Source organism: Embiotoca jacksoni, unplaced genomic scaffold (genome assembly GCF_022577435.1).
Source record: "Embiotoca jacksoni isolate LCO1_2020_lvr unplaced genomic scaffold, fEmbJac1.0.p SCAF_16, whole genome shotgun sequence".
Classification (NCBI taxonomy): Eukaryota; Metazoa; Chordata; class Actinopteri; family Embiotocidae; genus Embiotoca; species Embiotoca jacksoni.
Window position 1 is genome coordinate 4,947,545 of NW_027185296.1, and position 22,057 is coordinate 4,969,601.

At 39.6% G+C, this 22,057-nt stretch overlaps 2 protein-coding genes across 2 annotated transcripts in view; one reads left to right on the forward strand and one right to left on the reverse strand.

Annotated features, from left to right (window-relative positions):
• The first annotated feature begins 10,378 nt into the window (after positions 1–10,378).
• LOC138198782 (lipoprotein lipase) lies at positions 10,379–16,790 on the forward strand. Its single transcript, XM_069150404.1, has 10 exons — positions 10,379–10,620; positions 11,535–11,734; positions 12,062–12,241; positions 12,812–12,923; positions 13,045–13,278; positions 13,677–13,919; positions 14,251–14,371; positions 14,729–14,947; positions 15,292–15,399; positions 15,483–16,790. The coding sequence occupies exons 1-10, from the start codon at positions 10,521–10,523 to the stop codon at positions 15,502–15,504; spliced, it is 1,539 nt and encodes a 512-aa protein (XP_069006505.1). The 5' UTR covers positions 10,379–10,520; the 3' UTR covers positions 15,505–16,790.
• Positions 16,791–17,007: 217 nt separating this feature from the next.
• The window catches only part of LOC138198780 (disintegrin and metalloproteinase domain-containing protein 10), a 30,452-nt gene continuing 25,402 nt past the window's right edge, over positions 17,008–22,057 (reverse strand). Inside the window, exons 13-15 of the mRNA XM_069150403.1 lie at positions 21,205–21,304; positions 20,550–20,770; positions 17,008–17,998 (exon numbers count right to left, since the gene is read on the reverse strand). Coding sequence (XP_069006504.1) covers positions 17,894–17,998; positions 20,550–20,770; positions 21,205–21,304 — 426 coding nt within the window. The 3' untranslated portion in view covers positions 17,008–17,893. The remainder of the gene's footprint in view (positions 17,999–20,549; positions 20,771–21,204; positions 21,305–22,057) is intronic.

Below are 22,057 nucleotides of genomic sequence, written 5' to 3' on the forward strand. Positions count from 1 at the left end.
TCATGCTTAAGTATTGGTGCGTTCTCGAGCAACTAGGAAGTGGGAAAGTTCAGACCTCTGAGTGGGAAAACATGCCTGAACACCTGTCAAACTGAGAATATCCCACAGGGTTTAACATCACCTGACATGGTAGCATTTGTGGTGAAAGGAAGAAATATACTTAAAAATAAAGTACAAAATATAAAAAATATAGTATATAAATCGAATTGACCTCTTGAGCTCTATTTCATCCCTGTGTTGGATGATGAAGTTGTTCTCACAGCAACCGTGAGCAACTTCCACACAGACCAACCAAGCACTTAATTAGAAAAACCTGCAACCAGTCCTGTTAATTCATGTAATTATCCAATCAGCCAAGCAAATGTGGCAGAAGGGCAATGTGTTTAATCATGCATATACAGGTCAGCTTCAGGTAGTGTTCACACAACAATAGGAAAAAAATATGGTCTGAGTGACTTTGACTGTGACAGTCTTTACACTCTTTATCACCTTGACGGGGGGACAGGCTATAGCAGCAGAAAACCACATTGGGTTCCTATCAATCAAGAAATCTGTACGGGCTCAGCAAAACTGGACAGTTAAAGACATCTGATGAATCTCCATTTCTGCTGAGGCTTCAGATGGTAGGGTCCGAATTTTGAGTTGACAATCTGAATCCGTGAAGTCGACCTCCTTTCTGTCATAATTCCCGGCTGGTGTTGGTGGTTTAATGGTTCTCTTGGCACACTATTCCTCATAAAGTGCCCAGTGAGAGTCTCTGTCCCATTGCTCCTGATGGCAGATCATGGACTTATCACCGTATAATACATAAAATATTATATATATATACATTTATTAGTTATATCGCTAAAACGGCAATATTTCTAAATATTAGTGATTAGTGATTCTAAATTGCATGGAGCTAACATTTTAATTGGAACAAATCAAAGTTTGGTCATTTTCATGAATTAAGGATTAATTGAATAGAATAGATTTTTTTGGATTATGATAGAAAACACAGGCATGGTCTCGTAAAAAGTTTTATGAAGCTATAAACAATTTTAGAGTCATGTTCTAAAATGGGAGTGTTTCAAAACTCAGTGTTAAGTGAGAGTTAAAGAGACCTTGTGGGGTTTTCAGTGTTAACACATTTTCATTTGCACAAATTGTGTCTTACCAGAACACAATGTACTGCATGAATCTTTCAGATGTGAAAAAAATCCTTTCTTTTACATGACACGTCCAAAGTCGTTTGATGTTTACATTCAGTGCTTGCAGACATGTTTCAATATTCTGATTTAACATATTCACTTCATATGTTAACCAGCATTTAACCACATCACTGGCATCGTTCTAGTAACAATGTGATCTGGTTCCAGTGTGAAATATGTTAATGTCCATCGGATGGATGGTTATGAAATTTTCTCCACACACTTCATGTCCTCAGTGGATACATTTCTATGACTTTAGTAATGATTTCATGTTTGTGTCAAGTTTTAAGACCAGTTGACCGTTGTAATTTTGACCTATCCCATCAGCCTCAGCTATACAATATAGCATAGATTATACACACATAGTATACTAGCGTGCCAACAATAGCCAACCTGCTCTCATTCCCATCAAATATTGCAGTTTTGTCAAAGCCACTGACAACAGAGATACACACAAGGTGCCGGTTGGCGTCAGCACCGTGACCACTAAAGTCGAAGAAGGGGGTCAACAATGAAGTAGAAGGAGAAACGAAGTAAAAGTCGGGAGGATGTTAGGACTTTCCCCTCTCTGTGAGAAAGAAAAAGTTAACATAGTTTAACATAGTTAAGTACGACAGTATACGTTACTTACTTTATTTACATAATGTATGTGAAGTAACTTATATCACGCACGTAACGTTACTGAACCATATCACATTTAACATAAATCATGATCTTTGCAGAGATGGCCACGCCCCAATTATTCCCCTTCGTTGCATCTTAATAAGCGTAGACCTTGGGTTAAATTAAACCAATCAGCATTTACCACCATATGAGCCGAAACAGAAACAGAAACTGTCCGAAACTCGACCACCGCTGCAACTACATTTAATGCTTCAATCCAATGTCATAACTGCTGAGACCGATTGCCGATTGGTCGACCCTCAGAGAGGCTGATTGAACGTCAATGCAAACAAGGTTTCCAGACTATAATCGCAGCAAAGACTGAAACTGTGAGTCTATTGCTCATGTGGTTTTTGGTGCCAACACCTCAGGCACTTTGTGTGTATTTTAGAGATGGCAATGACAATATATGACGCCCTGGGAAGAGAGTGGGTTACAATGGCATGGTCCTGAGTCTCCGGTCTAAATTATACTTTCAGCACCCACATACGCACATTAACCCAAAAGTTTATGAGTTCACTCAAATGTCTATTTTCAAACTACATCTGGACCTCGATACACTACGATAAAAACAGACACAGAATTAAATGAGCAGTGGTCAATAGCCAGACATTTTAATGAGATTGTTATTGATATTGCAGGACTGAACTACCTCACAGCTTTGCAGCCTACTCCCAACATGTTTTACCTGTACAGGATTATAGCTGGTTGTTATCACTAAGCCAGTTTTGCTAAAAATTCTAAACATATTGCACAACAGTGAACCAATCCGTAATATGAGTGAAACGAAACGGCATGTTGTATCTGTGGACTCCTTGAGTGTGTGCATTTGTTCCTGAAAGAGATTCCCAGTCAGCTGTGGAAAAGGAGGAGCGGCATTGAGAAACAGTTGGATCACGACAAAGTTAATGAAGTGAAAAATTATCATTAACATCTTGTTAGATTGTTCTAGTGGTTTGGAGTATTAAAGACGAATCTGACCCTGTTGGACTTGGGCTCCTGCTAGTACAAAGCCAATATGTGTCAGCCCCCAGTCCTGCGTGTTCTTTAATGAGGCAATAGGAGAATATGTCAGGCTTCAAGATATTTATTTAACAGCAACAGAATAATCAGTTTACAGAGCTCTGGGTCCAGACTATGTTTCCCTGACCGCAACAGAGTATGTGTGTCAGTTCACGAAGTCTGATCTCCTGACTTTCCCTGACCCAGTCTTCTTATAGTACAGACACCAAAAAGTCATGTGTATTGATGTGTCCTTTGTTGGTTGGTGGAGGTGGTGGTTGTCTTCCTTCACCCCCTGGAGTCCTCCAGACAGCCGTCTGTTCCTGTTAATGCCTCAAAGAACCACAGGTTGCGACCCCACAGGTTGCAGACCTCCCCCTGTGACCTTTTGGTTTGGCACAGTACTTTCACTCTCATTCACACATTCACAACCACACCCTGTTGTCTACACCTTCATTCACAAACACAGCCTTTCGTCTACCCCTTAGGATTAATAGTTGATAATACGACCTATATATAAGTAATATGATATGGCATATATATATGTTGTATTATTGTAAACATAACCTAGCACAGAATCGCACAACCCTCAGCTGACAGCTGTTTTAATTTTCAAAATTGATCAGATCCTCAATTGAGAACATCTTCCAAACAAAAATGTTCACTTGATTTGTTTGTAAATGCCTTGTTTACTAAAATGGACAATACTTGATCACATCAACTCTGAAAGATCTCTGGGACATTTTGGCTATATTCTGTAAAAATCATGAGTTCATGTTTTTAATACTGTCACAAGGAAATAACATAATTTCATCCCCTTTGGTCAATAGATGCAATTTGCCATGTAAAACCCATATTAATAACCTTATTAATGAAGTTTTAAAGACTTTATGCCTCCTATATCTTTCAATAATAAAAGCAGTGTAAAAGAGGAGTAAAAAAAAAAAAAGAATTTGATAGGAATTTGGATGCCAGTTGCAAAAGAAAGAAAAAGTAAGAAACAGATAAAAGATTTCTCTCGTTGTGAACACTGCATCCCACATGACTTTGTGTTGGTTGTGAACATGTGTTGTTGAAAACCACACAGATTACTTTTTCAAACCTGCCCTGCTGCTTGCACTGACCTGCTGACCACCAACATACCGCCTGACTCTGACTTCAGATCATTAGTAAATCAAAACACAAGAGACTCATGCTTTAATGCGTTCAAGAAAACTAAAAGACCATAAAACTCTGGATTTATCAATCTAAAAATTTTACCAGGAATATATTTTCCTCCACATTTTTTGCCCGGATCAAACCGTTCTCTAACTGCTGTAAGTCTCCCTGTGAAGTAACCGTAAGAAACACATGAAAAAAAAACTTTTTTTTTATTCCATGTGCTCACTTCAATCTTTTGGGATCGGGACATGTGCAACACGTGATCGTGTGCCATTCCTAGAAATAGGCTGAGGGAAGAAGTCTTGGAAGGACATAACATTTAAGACATTTGAGTTAGTGCTTGCTGTCTTTCCATCAGCTGGAACCAATAAATGTCTGCTGTTGAGGTCTGGCATCAGACGTGTAGCTATGTTGCCCAGCTCAACCCTTATGCCTGAACCTAACCCCTAACCTAAACCAACAATCGCCCATGTTGTACTAAGTGAATACAGAGTTGGCCTTTTTCAGGTTCTCATTATGTACTTAAATATAGGACACTGGGAATACAGGAATGACTCCCTGGCATCTGATACACTCTGTTCTTCATCAACTTCTCATCAACAGGGCCGAGTATTTCCCCTTCGAAGACGAGGAGTGCAGTGGCTGTGGTGGGAAAACAAATGCTGTCACTGTTTTTCGAGGAAAATGTTGTCATATTCATAGAAGATTAACCGTGGCTGAAGCCAGATGGTTTGCTGTGGGAGCAACATCTCGACTGTGTGTGCATGTGTGTTACAGGATGAGGAAGAGTGTAGCTTTCATCACACTGTGGGCTGTATGTTTTGTAGCAGGGACATACTGAGTTAGAGGTTTTACCTCATACAGTCAGCATGATGTTATTTTCCGATAAAGTCTAGCAGCTTGAAGGTTTCTTAAATAGCAACATCAGGTAAATCCTGTGAACATGGGTGTTGTCTGAATGATTCAGTGAAGGAATCTTTTAATGAACGGACCCTTGTGATTCACTGTAAAGAGCTGCTTCTCACAATAGTAGTGAAGACGTCCACACAGGCAGACCTCTGGAGCCTGATTGGCTGAAACAGCATCTAATTGTGTTCAAATCAAGAAAGACTTCAGATGCTGCAAATCTGCCAGACTGGACGAAAAATAATGTTTATTAAGGATGTGTCTCTGGAATTGCAATAACTTATGTGCGTATAACATTAAAACATATCTTTATGTAACCAGATGCTACCGAGTCTACAGTCATGTTAGCTGCTCTGTGGGCCTAATATAGGTAAACCATCTTAATTTAGGCTGTTTACAAGATTTTCCAATTAGCAGTAAACACAAAGTGCAGCTGAGGCTTGTGGAGATTTGTGTCAGGATCCCTGTCTGACCCTGTGTGTTGTTGCTGTCTCCCTGATCTCCTTCTCAGGTGTGTTTTGTCATTCCCCTGTTTGTTGTGGTGTGCTATGTGCTTTTTGTTTTGGTCTGTGTCTCTCCATTTCCTGTCTGCAGACACCTCCCATGGCCACGCCCCTAATCAATCTGCAGAGCTGCTGGCAATCCTGCTGATTGCCACCTGGCACTGTATCGGCCCTGGTCCTGCAGTCCTGGGTTGTCGGTTCATTGCGTCTACTCGCTCGCAGCCTGCCGTCAACCCTGCCAGCCGTCAACCCTGCCAGCCGTTCTGTGTCGTTACGCGGAGATCACCCAGTTGACATAAGCCTGCCATCCTGTGTTGGACCAAGGGAACCACACAGTCGATCAGGCCTGCTGCTCCCAGAGTCCCGCCTCTGGTTCCTGCACGTCTGTCTCACGGCTGTTCCACCAGCCTGCCTCGGATCTGTACCTGATCTTGATCCTGTGTCTGCTATTGGGTCCTATCCTGAACTCCCGTGACAATTTGACTAGAATTGTGTTTTGCAGAGGGAAGAAAAGCTAAGAGATCAGCAAGATTGATCCTCTGGAGATCATGATTGATCATGTGAAATTTGAGGGCACTGAATACATGTGATATATTAGTCTGGACCTATAAACCTATCAGAGTCACAATCCATAAAACCACACTATAATCAAGAATGAAAACAGTATATTCTTATAAAAAGTCTATCATTACAAACAAAGTTGATTTATTCTGAATAATAACAGGTTGTTTTATACAGTGCTATCAGGTAACTTCGGTCATTTTTGTATGGATGTTAAAACTGTAGCGACATTAGCAGTAACTGGATTTATACCTTTTACGTTGTATGTGTCTCTGTCATTGTGGTTTTCCATGCCCCTCTGTGTGCTTGCATCTCTCACACCTGAACTTCATTTGATTGTCAGTACATCAACCACCATTACGAGAGCTCCTGTCCATTTGGCCACTCTGTGTTGGTGCTGCTTTTGTTTAGTTTACAGTTTGTTTGTGCTTCTTCTGTTTCTGCAGGGCAATTGAGCTGTTTATTTTCTAGTTAGTGTAGACTTTTTAAAAATTTTTTTTTTATATTGCCTTGTCCTTGGAGTCCCTGACATTACTTGCATGCATTTCTGCACTTTTAGTTGTTATATTGCTGTTGAACACTTGTTACTTTAAAAATGTGTCAGTAGCCTTTTCTTGGCATTTTGGGTTACTCAGTATAAGATTTGGGTGAATTTGTTTTGTTACTTCCTCAACATTCTCTTCGAGGTCGAGTTCTGGTCATAACGCTTTTATCCAAAGCTATTCAAAAACATTTCAATTTTTCTTACATTTATTCTGCTTGAATCACTCTGGATTTGTCACACTGTTAGCTGATACTTGGTTACAGAGTCAGTTCTTTTGTTGTAGTGAGTGTCACTGTGCAAACTTTACTGTTCAAATGACCTTCACAGCAACAATCTTGTAATGCTTCAACTATCACCTCATCGGCCTCCTGCCCAGATTGTCTTGGCATGTTGTGCTGGAGTTTTGGGCAACAAATCAGCAGCTGTGAAGCCAACAACTCTTGCCTGAATATGAGCACATAATCTGAAGGTGTCCTGTAACAACATTTCACTTTGCCTGATTGGTAAAATGCTCTATGCGATAGGTCAAAGGTAAAAGTTTTTGAAGTAATGAAAACTAAGAATTTGGTATAATAGCTGTGTGCTGACTGCCAAATTCAGATCAAGTCAGCCAAAAACTTCACTGATTGCTCGATTAATGAACACTGTTACAGCCATTGTTACTTGTAAAGGAGTACATTTTTCACATTTCCTACATTATTATACAGAAATGAAAAGTTAAATATGATGAGGCTTTGAAAAAATCTATAGTGGTAACAACAACATGAATTGAATGCTGTGTAACTTTAACTGTATCATCTGCTTCTACTTCAACATTACTATGCATTGTATTGTTCAGAGAGGAGTCAGGATTTATTATCCAACTTGGGTTAAAGAATATCCTTCCCATAATGTAACAACAAAATAAGTGGAGCACAGCTAATAGAATTTTTCTTCCTTTAGGCTACATCATTGAGGAATTTACTCCCAGAAACTCCTGGGGCCTGTTTCACAAAAGCAGAATTAAGATATCCAGGATAACAGAGGAAAGCCAGGCTTGATCTAGCCCAGTCAGAGCATCCTGGCTTAATCTGTTTCACATTTGCCAAGCCTGGGCGATCAGGTGTGGCTCGTTCAAACCAGGTGTAATATATCTGGATAAATGCGCATTTACGTCCGTCTTCAAAAGACCAGGAGGTACATCACAGATTCACTGATGTGAAATTGAAAAGATATGTGTTACATGCTTAAATCCCAGTGAGAAACTGCTCTTAATGGAAGCATACAAGGAGGAAAAGGACAATATGTGAAAGAGAACATTGCTGATTTAATTAAGGAGCGTCATAAGGTGTGGCAGACATAGTGGACTGACCGAATGCGTAGTTTCCTATAAATAAAATGGTCATAATTCTATAATTCAAGGAGTTATTGATTCAAATTATCAGTTATTAATGCCTTGAAAGTGAGCAGAGGAAGTTAATGTTACTTGTATTATTCATCATGAATATTACAAAGCCCTCTCTCCCTCTGTGCGTAATCTGTAATTCATTGTACCTGCGATTTAGTAAAAATCCTTCTCAATATAGCACATACTTATGTGGAAACATGATGAAGATGTGAGAATATTGTTTCAATGCCAAATACACCTTTTAACAGAGCGACAAATAGTGGCTTTGCTCAGATTTTCAGCATCTTCTGCTGCATAAAGAAAAACATCAGACAACAGATTATCTGTAGGACAGTCAGGGCTCGGTGCTCTGTGGGGCTGAATCTCGGGAACGCTCATGCAGGCTGTCATTAAGAAAAATCGAGGGGTCCGACCTGTCCAGAAATACCTTTTTCCATCAGGAAGCCCGTATGCATTTCATCATCGATGACGTCATCAAGAGCATGTGACTGTAAAGGGAGAAACAACCATCTTCTAATACTTTATTACCTTCATGACTTAATTTAAAACTCCTTTGCAACTTTATTGTCCATTTCTAATCATCTCAAAAAGTGTAATAAAATATTTATGAAGCCTCAAGGAATAATATGAACAGTAGTTTTCATAAAGTTAAATTTCTTTTATTATTTATTTTCTCGCAAAACTTCCCGTCAAAGGGAATAACTGTAAGAAATAGGTTTCTGATCAGAGTAAACACTGACTGAAAGGCACCAGGACTAAGTAAACATAGCTGTCTGGTCAGAACCAGGCTAGTTTCACAGAATAAATCTCCATGGTAATGTATGTGCAACTGCTTTTGTGAAACCAAATCAAGGTTTAATTAAACCATGATACCTGGAAAATCCCGGCTTAAACCATTATCTAGGTTTTGTGAAACGGCACCCAAGGATGAGTATGCAGTATGCTAAGCAAAACAAATACAAGTGTTATATATAAACCTTAAACAAACTGTGTCAGTCCTTTGAAGCTGGAGAGTGAAGACAAAAGAAGAGACAAGTTTTGAAAGAAAAAAACATTTAAAGAAATTTTACTAATTAGCTGAATCATTGAAAAAATGTACACTGCCTAAAAATGAAAAACAATGTTACGATTGCCTTCTTGACACCAACAGCGGCAACCAGAGGCTTTATGTTTTCAGGTTTTCTCATCCCAAGAATGACATGAGGGGATTTCTTCAAATCTGGCACAAACGTTCTCTTGGTCCCAAGAATGTACTGATTAGATTTTGATGGTCAGAGGTCAAAGGCCACTGTGACCCCGCAAAACATGTTTGTGGCCATGACTTAAGACAGAATTATGACAAAATTTCACGCAAATGTTTAATAAGATAAAATAGTGAAGTGATGGCATTTCATATTCAAATGTTCAAAGGAGAACGTCACTGCATCAACTTCAAAACATTTTTCTGGATGTTAATAATGTCCTAACTCAGGAACAGAAGTTGTAATTTATAATTGTGAGTTTGTGTCACACTCATCTGATTTCTGATGCCAAAACGAAGTAAAAGAGTCCCTAAAATGCCCCCGGGAAGCCCCTCAAGTCTTTATGGCTGCCTGAGTCCTGGTATGTAACGAAGAGTCAGCCATGTAGGTGACCGGTGAGGTATATTAGTTTGTCTGCTACTGTGCACAACACTTGTGACCTGCTTCAGCCTAAATCACTCAGACTTTTTTTCAATAGGCAACATGATTAAGTTTTCCTTTATAAGTTGTAAATGTTTTCTTTTCTATAGCTTAATCAACCCCTGGAGGTTTAGGTGTTTTTTTATGGTTCTTTTTTGGACCTTGTTGAATGTGACACTATGAACATGTAGAGTATGATGCATTACTGCAGATTAAACTATCCAATACTATAGGCCTATATAAAACAAGTCAAATTAGCACAACCTTAAATAGCTATAGCAGTAAAATACACAATGATGCAGCAGTAATATGAATCCAAAAACATCATAAAACACTGACAGGGAACATTTTTTACTTCTGATAATTTAAGTAAATTTAGCTGATAATGCTCATATTGTTATTATAGTAAGGTGTTGAATGCAGTACTTTACTTGTAGAGGAGTATTTTCATTGAGTAGTATTAGTAGAAGTACAAATAATTCTTCTACCACAGACAGTCAACAAACGTATAGGCACACAAGAAAACCATTAAACAATCCCATCATGCAGTACTCATTAATTCCTCATGTTTGGCGAGTTATGTGGTAGAAACATACATTGAGTTAATTTAAGAACACAAATAGAACAGTCTACTGGTTTTAATGAGAGCACACTGCCAACCAGTGTTGCTAACTCTCCCCATAAAGCAGTGTAATGATTTACTTTACCCATACTTTCCATTCCCCGCCCGGGGGTCAGCAGCCAATGGCTTGTCAGAAAGTTCACAAGTGCTATTTAAGACGCAGCCAGTTCAAGGTGGTTCAGATACATCAGCGCTGTGCGCGCAACAGGACGCGCAGGATTATTCTTAGAGGAATATCTCACTCTCGGGCTACGGTGTGCGCTATTGATCTGATTAACTGTTAAAGGCATTTTCTCTAAAAGGAATACGCTGTAAAAGAAATGAAAGCGTGGCGAGTTCGGTTTCTGTACTTCGTGGTGTTGAACGCAGCTGTGCAGTATGTGACGTCTCTGGAAGAAGAGCTCACCGATTCTATTTTTGGTGAGTTTACAGTTGAACTTCTTTTACTCTCCGATATCAGCAGACTTCTCTGGAGCACTGTGCGGTCTGCAGACACAGGCGGTGGAGATTCTCTGTTTGAATGTATGCGCAGTGCTTTTGTCCGAGCCGGATGTTGTGTAGTTTACACTCTGCCAATAACATTAAGGGTATATAGGACATGCTTTAGATCACGTGTCTATGACTAAACTCGTCTTTGTGCTCTTTGGCCAATACTCAACTTTGTTACTGCTATTCACTCTGAGAGACCAGATGAAAATGTTGGTTTTTCACTCTCTTGACAGAGTCAGTGGTCATTTGAGGTGCACAGTGCAGAAAACATTCAGAGAAATAAGTCATCTTAAAAGAAACCGTTGTCTAAGTGTGATTATGTGCATTTATGTTTACAATATGGCCCCTAAACGGCTCCAACTTTTCACTGTAATCCTTTTTGCATGTCTATGTGGTACTTAGCTCCACCACCCAACCCCCAACTCCGAAAACCAGCACAACCCCCAGTTGGGTTGAGTCAGCTGACTGTCTCAGGACCACTGAAATTTGGGCAGATTATAGTCAGTGAGGTGGCAGGAACAAAGCTGGGAACAACCCGCAGGGCTTTCTATGGAGCTCAGTCCCGACCAAGTGAACCCCTGTAACCCCTGAGCACTGATCTTCTCTAAGGTGGAGGCTCATTTACTGTGGGGGCCCCGTGGGGCCGAGGCTTATTGCAGCCAGTCACTCATTTAGCTAGTCAAGCGTCTCAGACCTCCCATTGAGAACATTAGATAGGATTTACACATTTGACAGAAACACCAGCGAGACACAGGAACGTCTTCTTCTCAGCTCTTCTTAAATGTTAATTAAAGAGAAAAATGTCCTTGTAAATCATGCAGCTAATTGGTTAATCTCTCTGTCAGGTAACTTCCTCGACCCTCTGAAAGATTTGCTTGACCACAAGGATGACAACAAGAACGCAAGTATTGCCAAATTCTCCCTCCGTAAACCATCCCATCCCGATGACGACTTGTGCTACATACTTCCTGGCAGACCGGACTCCCTGGCTGCCTGCACTTTCAACAGCACCTCCAAAACCTTCCTAGTAATCCACGGATGGACGGTGAGCAACGCCTGTTGTGACTTGCCCTGCTTTTAAAATCCCTCCTGGAGCTTTGTTCACTTTAGGCCACAGAAAAGGAAAAAAAAACACCTATGACTGGTTGTATTTCACTAAATTCTGATGCCACCACGTTTGACCAATCTCACTTCATCAGCTGCTGTTGACAGGCAGCAGTAGGTTGTAGTTAATCCCAAAGTATGTGCTGTAAAGTTTATCTGGAGGGGGCTCAGACATTGTGGATATTGGAGGTTTATCAGTGTCAGTATCCACTTGACCTTGTTGCAATGTCACCTTGTAAGTTTCATGTTTTGACTGTCAACTCCACAGTTGAGTGGGATGTTTGAGAGCTGGGTGCCCAAGCTGGTATCAGCGCTGTACGAAAGAGAGCAGACGGCAAACGTCATCGTGGTGGACTGGCTCAACTCGGCTCAGAATCACTATGTGGTGGCAGCTCAGAAAACCAAAGCAGTGGGGCGGGAGATCGCCCGCTTCATCGACTGGATCGAGGTCAGTGGGATCCAAAACCTCAGAGGTTTCATTTAAAAGTGTTTTACCCATCACTGTTCGTTTTAAAGAGGAGACCGTTTTTAATTCCCTTTTTAAAAAATTTTTTTAATTAAAAAACAGACTTGGTAGAAGCTTGTAGCTGTCATTCATTGCTGTTTGAATGATCTCTTGTTGGGACCAAAAGGGACATTTAGAAGATTTAGAACTGTAAAAAATAGTTGTAAAAAGTTATTTCCACCTGTATTTTAAAACAATGGAGAGTCACCAGTTGTTCCTCTTTACAACAAGCCAAAATATTTATAGATAATTTATTAATCATTATAATATAGTTTACATTATTATAAAACAGTACTGTTCTAATTCATCTGCTAAACTAGCTCATGAATACAGTTGTGTTCCACAGTGACATTATTTTCCATGTCCCCAGTCAATTTGTAAAGAAATGTGTCCCTATCTTAAAAAAAAAGATCTTCCAAAATCAGAGGTTGTTTATTGTATAATGGTTTATTTAGTTTATCTTATATTTTACTGACTTCTTTAATGCTGTTTTCTGTAACTTGCATTTAAAAGGAAACCACGAACATGCCTCTTGACAAAATCCACCTGATTGGCTACAGCCTTGGAGCTCATGTGGCTGGATTTGCTGGCAGCCATGTGACCAATAAAGTCGGAAGAATAACTGGTAAACAAAAGGGACCATTTTATGCTACATCTTACAAACTAATAAAGCAGTGTATGATTACGTTTTTGACTGTTTAATTGACTATAAACTATCTGGCGATGCTCCTCCTCTCTGTCTTAAGGTCTGGATCCAGCCGGTCCTGACTTTGAGGGCGAGCATGCCCACCGGCGCCTCTCCCCAGATGATGCTCACTTTGTGGATGTCCTCCACACCTTCACACGTGGCTCCCTGGGTCTCAGCATTGGAATCCAGCAGCCCGTCGGCCACGTGGACATTTACCCCAACGGAGGCAGCTTCCAGCCGGGCTGCAACCTCAGAGGGGCCCTGGAGAGGATCGCTAACTTTGGGCTATTTGGTAAAAATAACTCTAAAATATTGAAGCTTTGATTAACTCAACTCGAAACGTGCAAAATTGTGTTATACTGTGTTTTCAGAATGCAACAACAATGCAACTTTTTTTTTTCTTGTTTTTTGTACTCTTAATTGTATTTTGGGACTTTTTTTATACTGAGAATAATAATTTGTTTTGTTTGAATTACCTATAAATCACTTCTTAAATAGAAAATAGTTTTCTGAAGTACTTAGATTGCTTTACAGGTACATTTTCGGACATTAAAGTAAACATGGCGGAGAAAAGGACAGATAAAATATTGTTCTTTTTTAGGCGGCAGGTGAACATTTATCTAGAATGTTTTCAGCCAAGAACTTGAAATTTTATCTGTGTCTGATCATCCTCCTCTTTTTTCTGATCAGCTATCACCGACGCAGTGAAATGCGAACATGAGCGCTCGATCCACCTCTTCATCGACTCGCTGCTGAACGAGCAGGAAGCGGCCAAGGCCTACAGGTGCGGCAGCAATGACATGTTCGACCGCGGCATGTGTCTGAGCTGCCGCAAAGGCCGCTGCAACACAGTGGGCTATGACATCAGCAAGATCCGCAGGGCACGCGACGTTCAGATGTACACCAAGACCCGAGCCTCCATGCCTTTCAGAGGTCAGCAGACTTTATCAACACAAACGACTAAAACTATTGCAATATTTTCCTACTTGGTCATAGCCAAATGAGCTAATATTATTACAAAAACAAGGTCCAATGTATAATACTGAAAAAACATCTTTTGAAATGTTTGAAAAAGGGATTAAAAAGGAAATGAAGACCTTCTGAGGTCTGTAGAGTTTCAGATTCTGGTTGCTCTGGATGCAAAAGTCTGTTTACATGAGGATTCATTTTGATAAAACTACGGAATTGGAGGCGTTTTATTACAGTAACCTACACGCATGTTTTAAGTTTCCTAAATGATGCCTATTGTTGCTTCCTCTTACAGTTTACCACTACCAGCTGAAGATCCACTTCTCCAGTAAGGTGAATAGTTCAGAGATGGAGCCTTCACTGACCGTCTCACTGCACGGAACCAACGGAGAGGCTGAAAACCTGGAGCTTAAGCTGTAAGTGAGAAGTTCAAAATCATTTATAAAAGTGAATTACTGCACCGTGACTTGCAGCTTACAATTTATACAATTTGTTTTGCAACAGTGGCAGAGAATTCAACAGCTCGTGATAGAAACCATAAACAGTTTTATAACCATGGACACACACACACACACACACACACACACACACACACACACACACACACACACACACACACACACACACACAGAAATACAGTAAAGTTGGCTCTTTACTATATCTGGTTATACCACTGTGTTGGCATGTTTTACGGTGCATACTTTAGAAGTCTTTGCTCAATAAAACAAGAGAGCACTTGAGCACTAACTTTCCTCCATATGCATGCCTTACAGGAAGGAGAAGATTATGACCAATAAGACGCATTCGTTCCTGCTGGTGACAGAAAAAGACATCGGGGACCTGCTGATGTTGAAGTTTAAGTGGGAGGAGACAAACGGCTGGTCTGCCTCCAACATGTTGAAGATGGTATCCTCCTGGTGGTCCGGCGACTCGGACAGCTCCAACATGGAGTTTCACAAAATCCGCATCAGAGCCGGCGAGACGCAGCAAAAGTAAGTTGCACTGTAAAGACGAAGACAGAAAATTATGTACGTGGTATTTACAGAAACAGAACTAAATCTTTAGTCCTACTTGTAACCTGGCAATTACAGTCTGTCAATTGGTTCAGACTGAAATATTCCAATAGAAGAATGGGTCCCCATAAGAGTTCGTTGTGCCCAGAGGAGGGATCCTAATGATTTGATTAACCCCTGACTGTTTCTTAAGCGTCACTGTTAGATGAGTTTCCTTGAGACTCGGGCCAGTTAATCAATTACCCCATTAATTGTGGTCAAAATCTGTCCAAAACGTGTCCATTACTCGGATTTCATTCAAATGAATTGTACTTCTCCTACAGGTTGGTGTTCTGTGTAAAAGACCCCGATGTTCACAACCTGTCACAGGAAGTCACGTTTGTTAAATGTAAGGATGCGTGGAGGATGAACCCAAAACGAGCCCCAAAAAGGTATGTTAGTCTCCACTTTACTTTATTAATATTTCATTACTTTTACATCTGATAAATAACAATATACCTGGTTTTGTCTGTAGAGTAACTCTGGAGAACTACTGACCTTGAAAAGGAAGATACTGTTGAATGCCCCTCTGACCATTTCAGCACTTAGTAGATAATTTATACTCCTGTAAATTTATCAAATATATAAAACCTTTATCACCTTGTATATATCAACAGAAGTATGTATGGTATTTAAAACAACGTGTATGTGAATACTGTAATATATTTTGTAAAAAGCCGTTTTTATGACACGTAACTGTAACTTCTTTGTTGTACTAAAAGACAATGGTGTCATCTTTGGTGGATCTTCTTTGTCCAGATAGATGGATGTATTCAGCTCATGCTCTCACACTGAGCGGTCTGAGGACTGGATTTATCATGTTTGGCTTTGGAAGTACTGATGTCCTATTGTGTAAAATACCTCAAGTTAAACTTTGTATTTAAAGCTACCACTGTGAAAGATAATGTCCTGCAAACTGACACCTCAGAAAAACAGGTGAATTTCTTAAGGTGTTTTAGGCAATAGGGTACAATATATTCACCTTTTTGTATTTTCTAACTAGTGCATGACCTAACCGAGCATTCACCACTGTGGCTCCCAGCACTGTACGTGACTGTGGGACCTGTATCAGTGTGCCTTACTGTAAACAGTGGTCAAAAGTAAGCTGTTGCAAACTGAACTTTTCTGTGCTTTTCTTGCTGTTTTTCACCTCCGTGAGTGTGAGGCCCATGAACCAGCAAAAGCTGTTGTTTTCAATTGTTACTGCTACACCTCTGTAAGATGACATATGACTTTGAAGCTGTCACCTCAAAGAAGTGCCAGGCATTCTTCTGTTATATGGCTTTGTTTTTTTTTTTTTTGTTTTTTTTTAACGAGTATGTGATGCTCAGTGTGAGGTAGAAGACAGCTAATACTAGTGTTTTCATGGTGTTGTGCTCTTTGTAAATGCAACTTCTTCTGTCCCTAACTCAAAAATTTTTTTTTTACTAATGCTATTATATTCACAAGTACATTTCCAGTTCTGTGAGCAATATCTAAACCTCAGCTTTTTAGAGATCGGTACTGTAATCATTGTGACTTCATTTTTATCTTCTTTAAAAAAAAGTGGAAATGTTTTACTTTTGCACTGAAAACAGGGGAAGAGATTGCTAATCAAGTTGCTTGTACAGTAAATGTATGTAAATACCATAATACAGATAATAGAATTTGTAGTTTGAAGCACTGTTGGTTATATATTTCACCTCTGGATGGATCTGTAAAATGTGCCTTTCTGTAATCCTTTGTACATAGCTGTAAATACGTCGCTGTACTGTGTCTTTAATAAACCAAACCTGACATCTGAGAGGTCATCTTGAGCCTGACAGTGGAGCATGATAATTTCTTTTATCCTCTCCTTACTCTATAACAAAAATGTTCACCATTATCACTCACATTTACCATCTCAAGGCTGTTTGTTCCACTTTTCAATTTCTTTTTTATCAAAGCAAAGCGTGTTTGATCTAAACAGTTTCAACAGTTTAAACTCTCACAGCTGGTTCTGATAGAAAAGTGCAGTGAATTTGTACATAACCCAAAACAAGCTGTGCTGTTGCTTAATTTCCTTTCAGTTGTGATGCCAGTGCATTTGGCTGATTGTGTCAAGGTGACCCAGACTGAATCACAATACTTGTGTAAACAACTGTACAGGGTCAGAAGACCAAAAGGTTTGAAACCAGGAGTTTGATCTTCACAGTGCATTGCACTGTAATAAAATAAGATTATTATATGCTTTTTTTTTCATTCTGAATCATAGTCAGGTTCTTTCTGTAGCTGTTAAATAGATGTAGTGGTGTACAAATAAAGTACAACTAGCTCAAAATTGTACTTAATACAGTAGCTGCATTTACTAGTAAACAGTTACTATTTGAGATGACAAACGTTTATTCGTCCCTTTATTAACTTTGTAAACCTGCGAATAACAGCAGATACTCCAATGTCATGTCCAGCTGAGCACTAATTTGCAGTTGTCTCACTGAGATGGAAAGCTGGACAGTCATCAAAGCTGAAATTCAAGCTCCAACACGCTCAGCTCGTTTGAGTCGTTGCATGACAGATGGATTTAAATTGCCGTGGGTGTACTGTCACAATAGAGGAACGTGACCCCTCTTGAAGGGGATCTCACTGACCCACAGTTGGCCGCAACAGCAAAATTTTCCACAACACATGAATTACAGGAGATTGTCACTGCTTGTTGAAATGTGAACAGGCAACTTGCACAAAGAAAAGAAACAGCAGAACCACGATGACGTAGAAAGATATCAGCTAACAATACAGCGTGAGAGGCAGTGAGCAGGTGTTGAGTGTCTTCCAAGTCGCCTGCAGCTCACAGAATGTTTGAGATGTGGAATAAATGTGGCCTTGGCAATTCAAAATCCCAGATAAAGGCATCTTTTATCAGTTCAAAGGTCAGTCCAAGTTATCGGTGTCCAATTTGCGGCCACAGAGCCAGACGGTGCAGCCCATCACTCCAGACAGCGTCAGTATAGCAAGCAGGATGGCCCACCAATGAGCCTGTGGAGAGTGAACAAAAATATATTAAAGATTTTAAGGATCAAAACATAAACATAAAACAATCGTGTCTATCAACTCCAAAGGTCCACCACATACAGCAGGTGATGCGGTCTGTGAACACAGAGTTTAGTTTAAACCCCTACAGGAGCTTTAAATACACAGATGTTATTAGTGTCATATAGTCTTCAGTGATCTTACAAACGTGAACTGTTTTGATCGTGTGTTATAGAAAAACTCAACAAGAGCAGGTTCAGTACACTGTGTGCCTTTTAACAACTGAAGAGATTACTAACACATTATTGTAATGAATATTCCACATTAAGTACAATTTCCATGTCTGTTCTCTTAAGAAGCTAAAAGCATAACCAATTAAATGTTTTCTGAAGAAGCTTTCCTAATAATTAATCACATCCACAACCTTCTCATTTCAGATCAAGTCAACACGCTTGTAGTGAAGCAACACAATAATTCATGATGCAAGGGCTCATTTCGGTCTTCACTGAGACAGATGGCTGAAACTATGAGATGCTCTTAAACCCAAATGTACATTCCTGATTCTCCATGCTGTCATGAGAAACTTTACCTCAAAGGCAGCTATATACAATTGAAACAGTGACGACAGCTGAACATCGAGACAGAAAGTTAAACAAACACTCTGAGCTGAGGATGTAACTTTGGGCAAACATTTTGCTCTGTCCTCACATCGTAATCTCTAATTTAATATGTGGCTCAGGGACTGTTTAAAAAAACCAAACATTTACAGTGGCGCTGATTAATGTGCACTGTCCCTGAAATGCAAATCTAAAAGACATCTGTAAGTTAACATGAAAAACTGATTGAAATCAGATCAAAACAGATGTACTCTTGCACTATTATGTGACAATAGTCCACCACAAGACAGTAACTTTTCTTTAAAATAAAAAAAATAAAAAATCTCCTTAAGGGATGTTTTTTTTTAGGATGAATTGGGCTCTCACAATATACATTAGATGTACACTGTGTGTCTTTCATTAACAACACAGTTACATTGTGTCTCTTTTAGGCCCAACAAACATGATGGATGCATTTAGTGGCACATTTGTCCCTTTAAGGTGCATCATCAGTGTTCTTCGTTTGCAACTGGCCTAAACGTTCGGCACATGATTTAGATTGGACATGCTCAGTAATACATTGCTGTGCAGCACCTCTAGTGGTAGCTGAAAATGCTTAAATGTAGTATTATGATAAGTCTAGTAGAGAAGAGTCATGAATTTAATTATTCAGTTTATTCATAAATGTGCATTTTACTGCTTGAGATTCCAACTTTACACGTGTTGATGTGTGTTCAGACAGTAAATTTTCATCGGGTATAATTTGCACAAATCTGGTTTATTTGTCTGCAGAAGTTTATCGTAACAACTGCACATTAGTTCTGTAAAGATGGATGCATGGATCGTGTCTTTGCGTTGCAGCTCAGCCTCTGACTGAAATCAAAACTCTCAAAAAACTATGATTCCTAATGCTATTTCCCTCTTTTTTTTTTTTTTTTTTTTTTTTTTACTGTAATCATGTTTATGAAGCAGATTTATTGAAGATACAGTCTTGCTGTAACAGAAATGTTCTTAGTATGAAAGAAGAACTGAATCACAGTCATTACATTTCAATGAATTAATTTATAAACCAACCTGACTACCATAAACCCTTTCACCTGCACCTCTCCCTGTTACTATTACTCTGTATATCATATTGCTGTCTGTACTTTTGCCTCTTTAACCTCCTGACAGCAAAGAATGACTGGGCCGGATCAGATCTGAATATATTGTAACATCTGGCATAGACATGGTGAACAGATGTTCCCCAGCCTTCAAATGCATGACAGTCCAGTACCGGCATGGGTCCATGGGGGCATGGGTGACCGTGCTTTTTCCATAAGGGCCCCTCGACTTTGGAACGACCTACCTGAGGCGATAAGGTTTGCAGAATCATTAACTTCTTTTAAATCACTTCTTAAAACCCATTTTTATAGAATTGCTTTTAAGTGATGTCGTCCTTTTATGCAGTTCTTTTGTTCCCCTGTTTTTGTTTGTTTATTTTATTCATTTATTTATTTGTTTGTTTTCTATTCCATTTGCTCATTTTGGTTATTTGTTTGGTTTTCTTGTATTCATTACCTTAATGGTATGGTCTTTTTTGCCTCCTGTTTTCTTAAATGTTTACCGGTATTGACATTACGTATGACTATGCTTTGCTTCTCTGTAGAGCACTTTGTAAACTCTGTTTTTAAAGGTGCTATATGAATAAAGTTATTATTATTATTATTATTATTATATTGTTGTTCCACAAACCAACACACTCAAATTACAAATCGGTCTTCTCATCTATTTGGCCCAAACAAATAATGACCCTGTACCAGCTGAAACAGCTGAAACAGCTGATACAGGGTCAAACCTAGGGTCAAATCTAGGGTCAAACCTAACATCCATGTTAAGTGTTCTTCAGATTTATGGTGACATCTGCCATCATTAACGCTGTTATCTTATGTATGTGTCATCTACTTAATGCAGGAAACCACCTTCATCCACTCTGCCAGGTCGTCGAAGTCAACCAAATGGAGAAAGGAGTTCTTCAGTCTGGCGATGGGGCCGTCCGCATCCAGGAGGCGACAAACGTGGAATTTGTCGCAGTATCCTCGGTTCCCAGAGCACGGAGCACCGCCCACCAGGGGCAACGCTTTTCTCTGAAAGTGACGAGACAATACGGAGGAGGTGGTGCTGGCACACGTCTCAGGCTTATCTGCCATATACACACACAAAGAATGTCAAATTAGATTAGAAGTTTCAAGATTAAAGATATTACACACACGTATAGAGTACATACTGTATAGTCAAGTTTACGGAGTGACATGCCATTATACTGCAGATGTACTGTATATATATTCAATGGTGGCATGGCACTCGGGAAAATTGACAAAATAGAATCAAAGTTCGAGTCTTTGAAGCAAATATGTAGAATTTGCCAAGTTGCAGTGTCTTGAACACGGACCAAAACATCCAGCACTGCAGCGGATTGTAAATCGCATTTCTCGCAAACAAAGGACTTGAGATTGTCTAATGGAAAACAATAATATGGAAGGGTAACCTCAGTACAAATTGACACAGGCTGATTCGTGGGGGCACAAAGTGTAAATGCATTCCTCAGTAGAGGAGGACACATGGGCCTGTGGTTACCGGGCTGCTGGCAGCACATGTGGCATTTCTCCTTCATGGAGTCTCCTGGACAGTCACACTGCTGCAGGTGGTGCTTCACACACACAGACTCAGCACAGACCTGCATAGACAACCAGAGACCCTCATTAAGAAGAGGACTTCAAAGAAATGAAGATGAGACAAGAAAGGCTGGGGGAGAATAAAGAGATACAAAAGTGAGATAGTACCTGAGAAAGAAGAGCTATCTGGAAGCCAGCTGTATGCTAACACTGCATGAACCCAGTCAAAGTTGATCTTCCATATATGTATTCACTTTGTTGATACTTCAATATGAACTAGATTAGAAGGTAACTTGGGTTTTCAGCTGGAGCTTCGGTCACTCTTAAGACTTAACGTTTATTGGTAATAAAATGCACCTGTTTAAATCACAACCAATAAACTGTGTTTAAACACCAGTTCTGGATAAGGCTGAGAAAGTTCGGCTTTACTGCTAGTTTAAATGAGGTTTTTTTTTGTCATATCCGGATTGTATCCAGATTGATTTTGGAAAGCCTGGACACCAAAAAACAACCACATGTGGAGGTGGTTCCTGAAATACATTTGTAATTGGATTCCTACAGATGGGTTTCAGTCCAGATGCTCTGGTGGCTAAAATCAGATTTCTTCTGATCTGCACCCTTGCAAATAGCAGTCCAGACAGTTTGTCCTCAATATCTGAATTGAGAAACAATTCTGATTTGCCTGCAGTCTGAACAAAACTTGAGATACCTCCAACACACTTTTTAAAAAATTATAAAAATGATTTGGCCTTATCTTTTTCTCAAATTTGATATGGTTTAGGATGTGTTCATATGTTCAAAATGTTAAATTACTG

Excerpts from the sequence above, each read along its gene's own strand:
- LOC138198782 (XM_069150404.1), top strand. The coding sequence starts at position 10,521 with ATGAAAGCGTGGCGAGTTCGGTTTCTGTACTTCGTGGTGTTGAACGCA. Across the intron at positions 12,242-12,811 it reads GCTTCATCGACTGGATCGAG|GAAACCACGAACATGCCTCT; the intron begins GTCAGTGGGATC and ends TGCATTTAAAAG. Across the intron at positions 15,400-15,482 it reads CCAAAACGAGCCCCAAAAAG|AGTAACTCTGGAGAACTACT; the intron begins GTATGTTAGTCT and ends TTTTGTCTGTAG.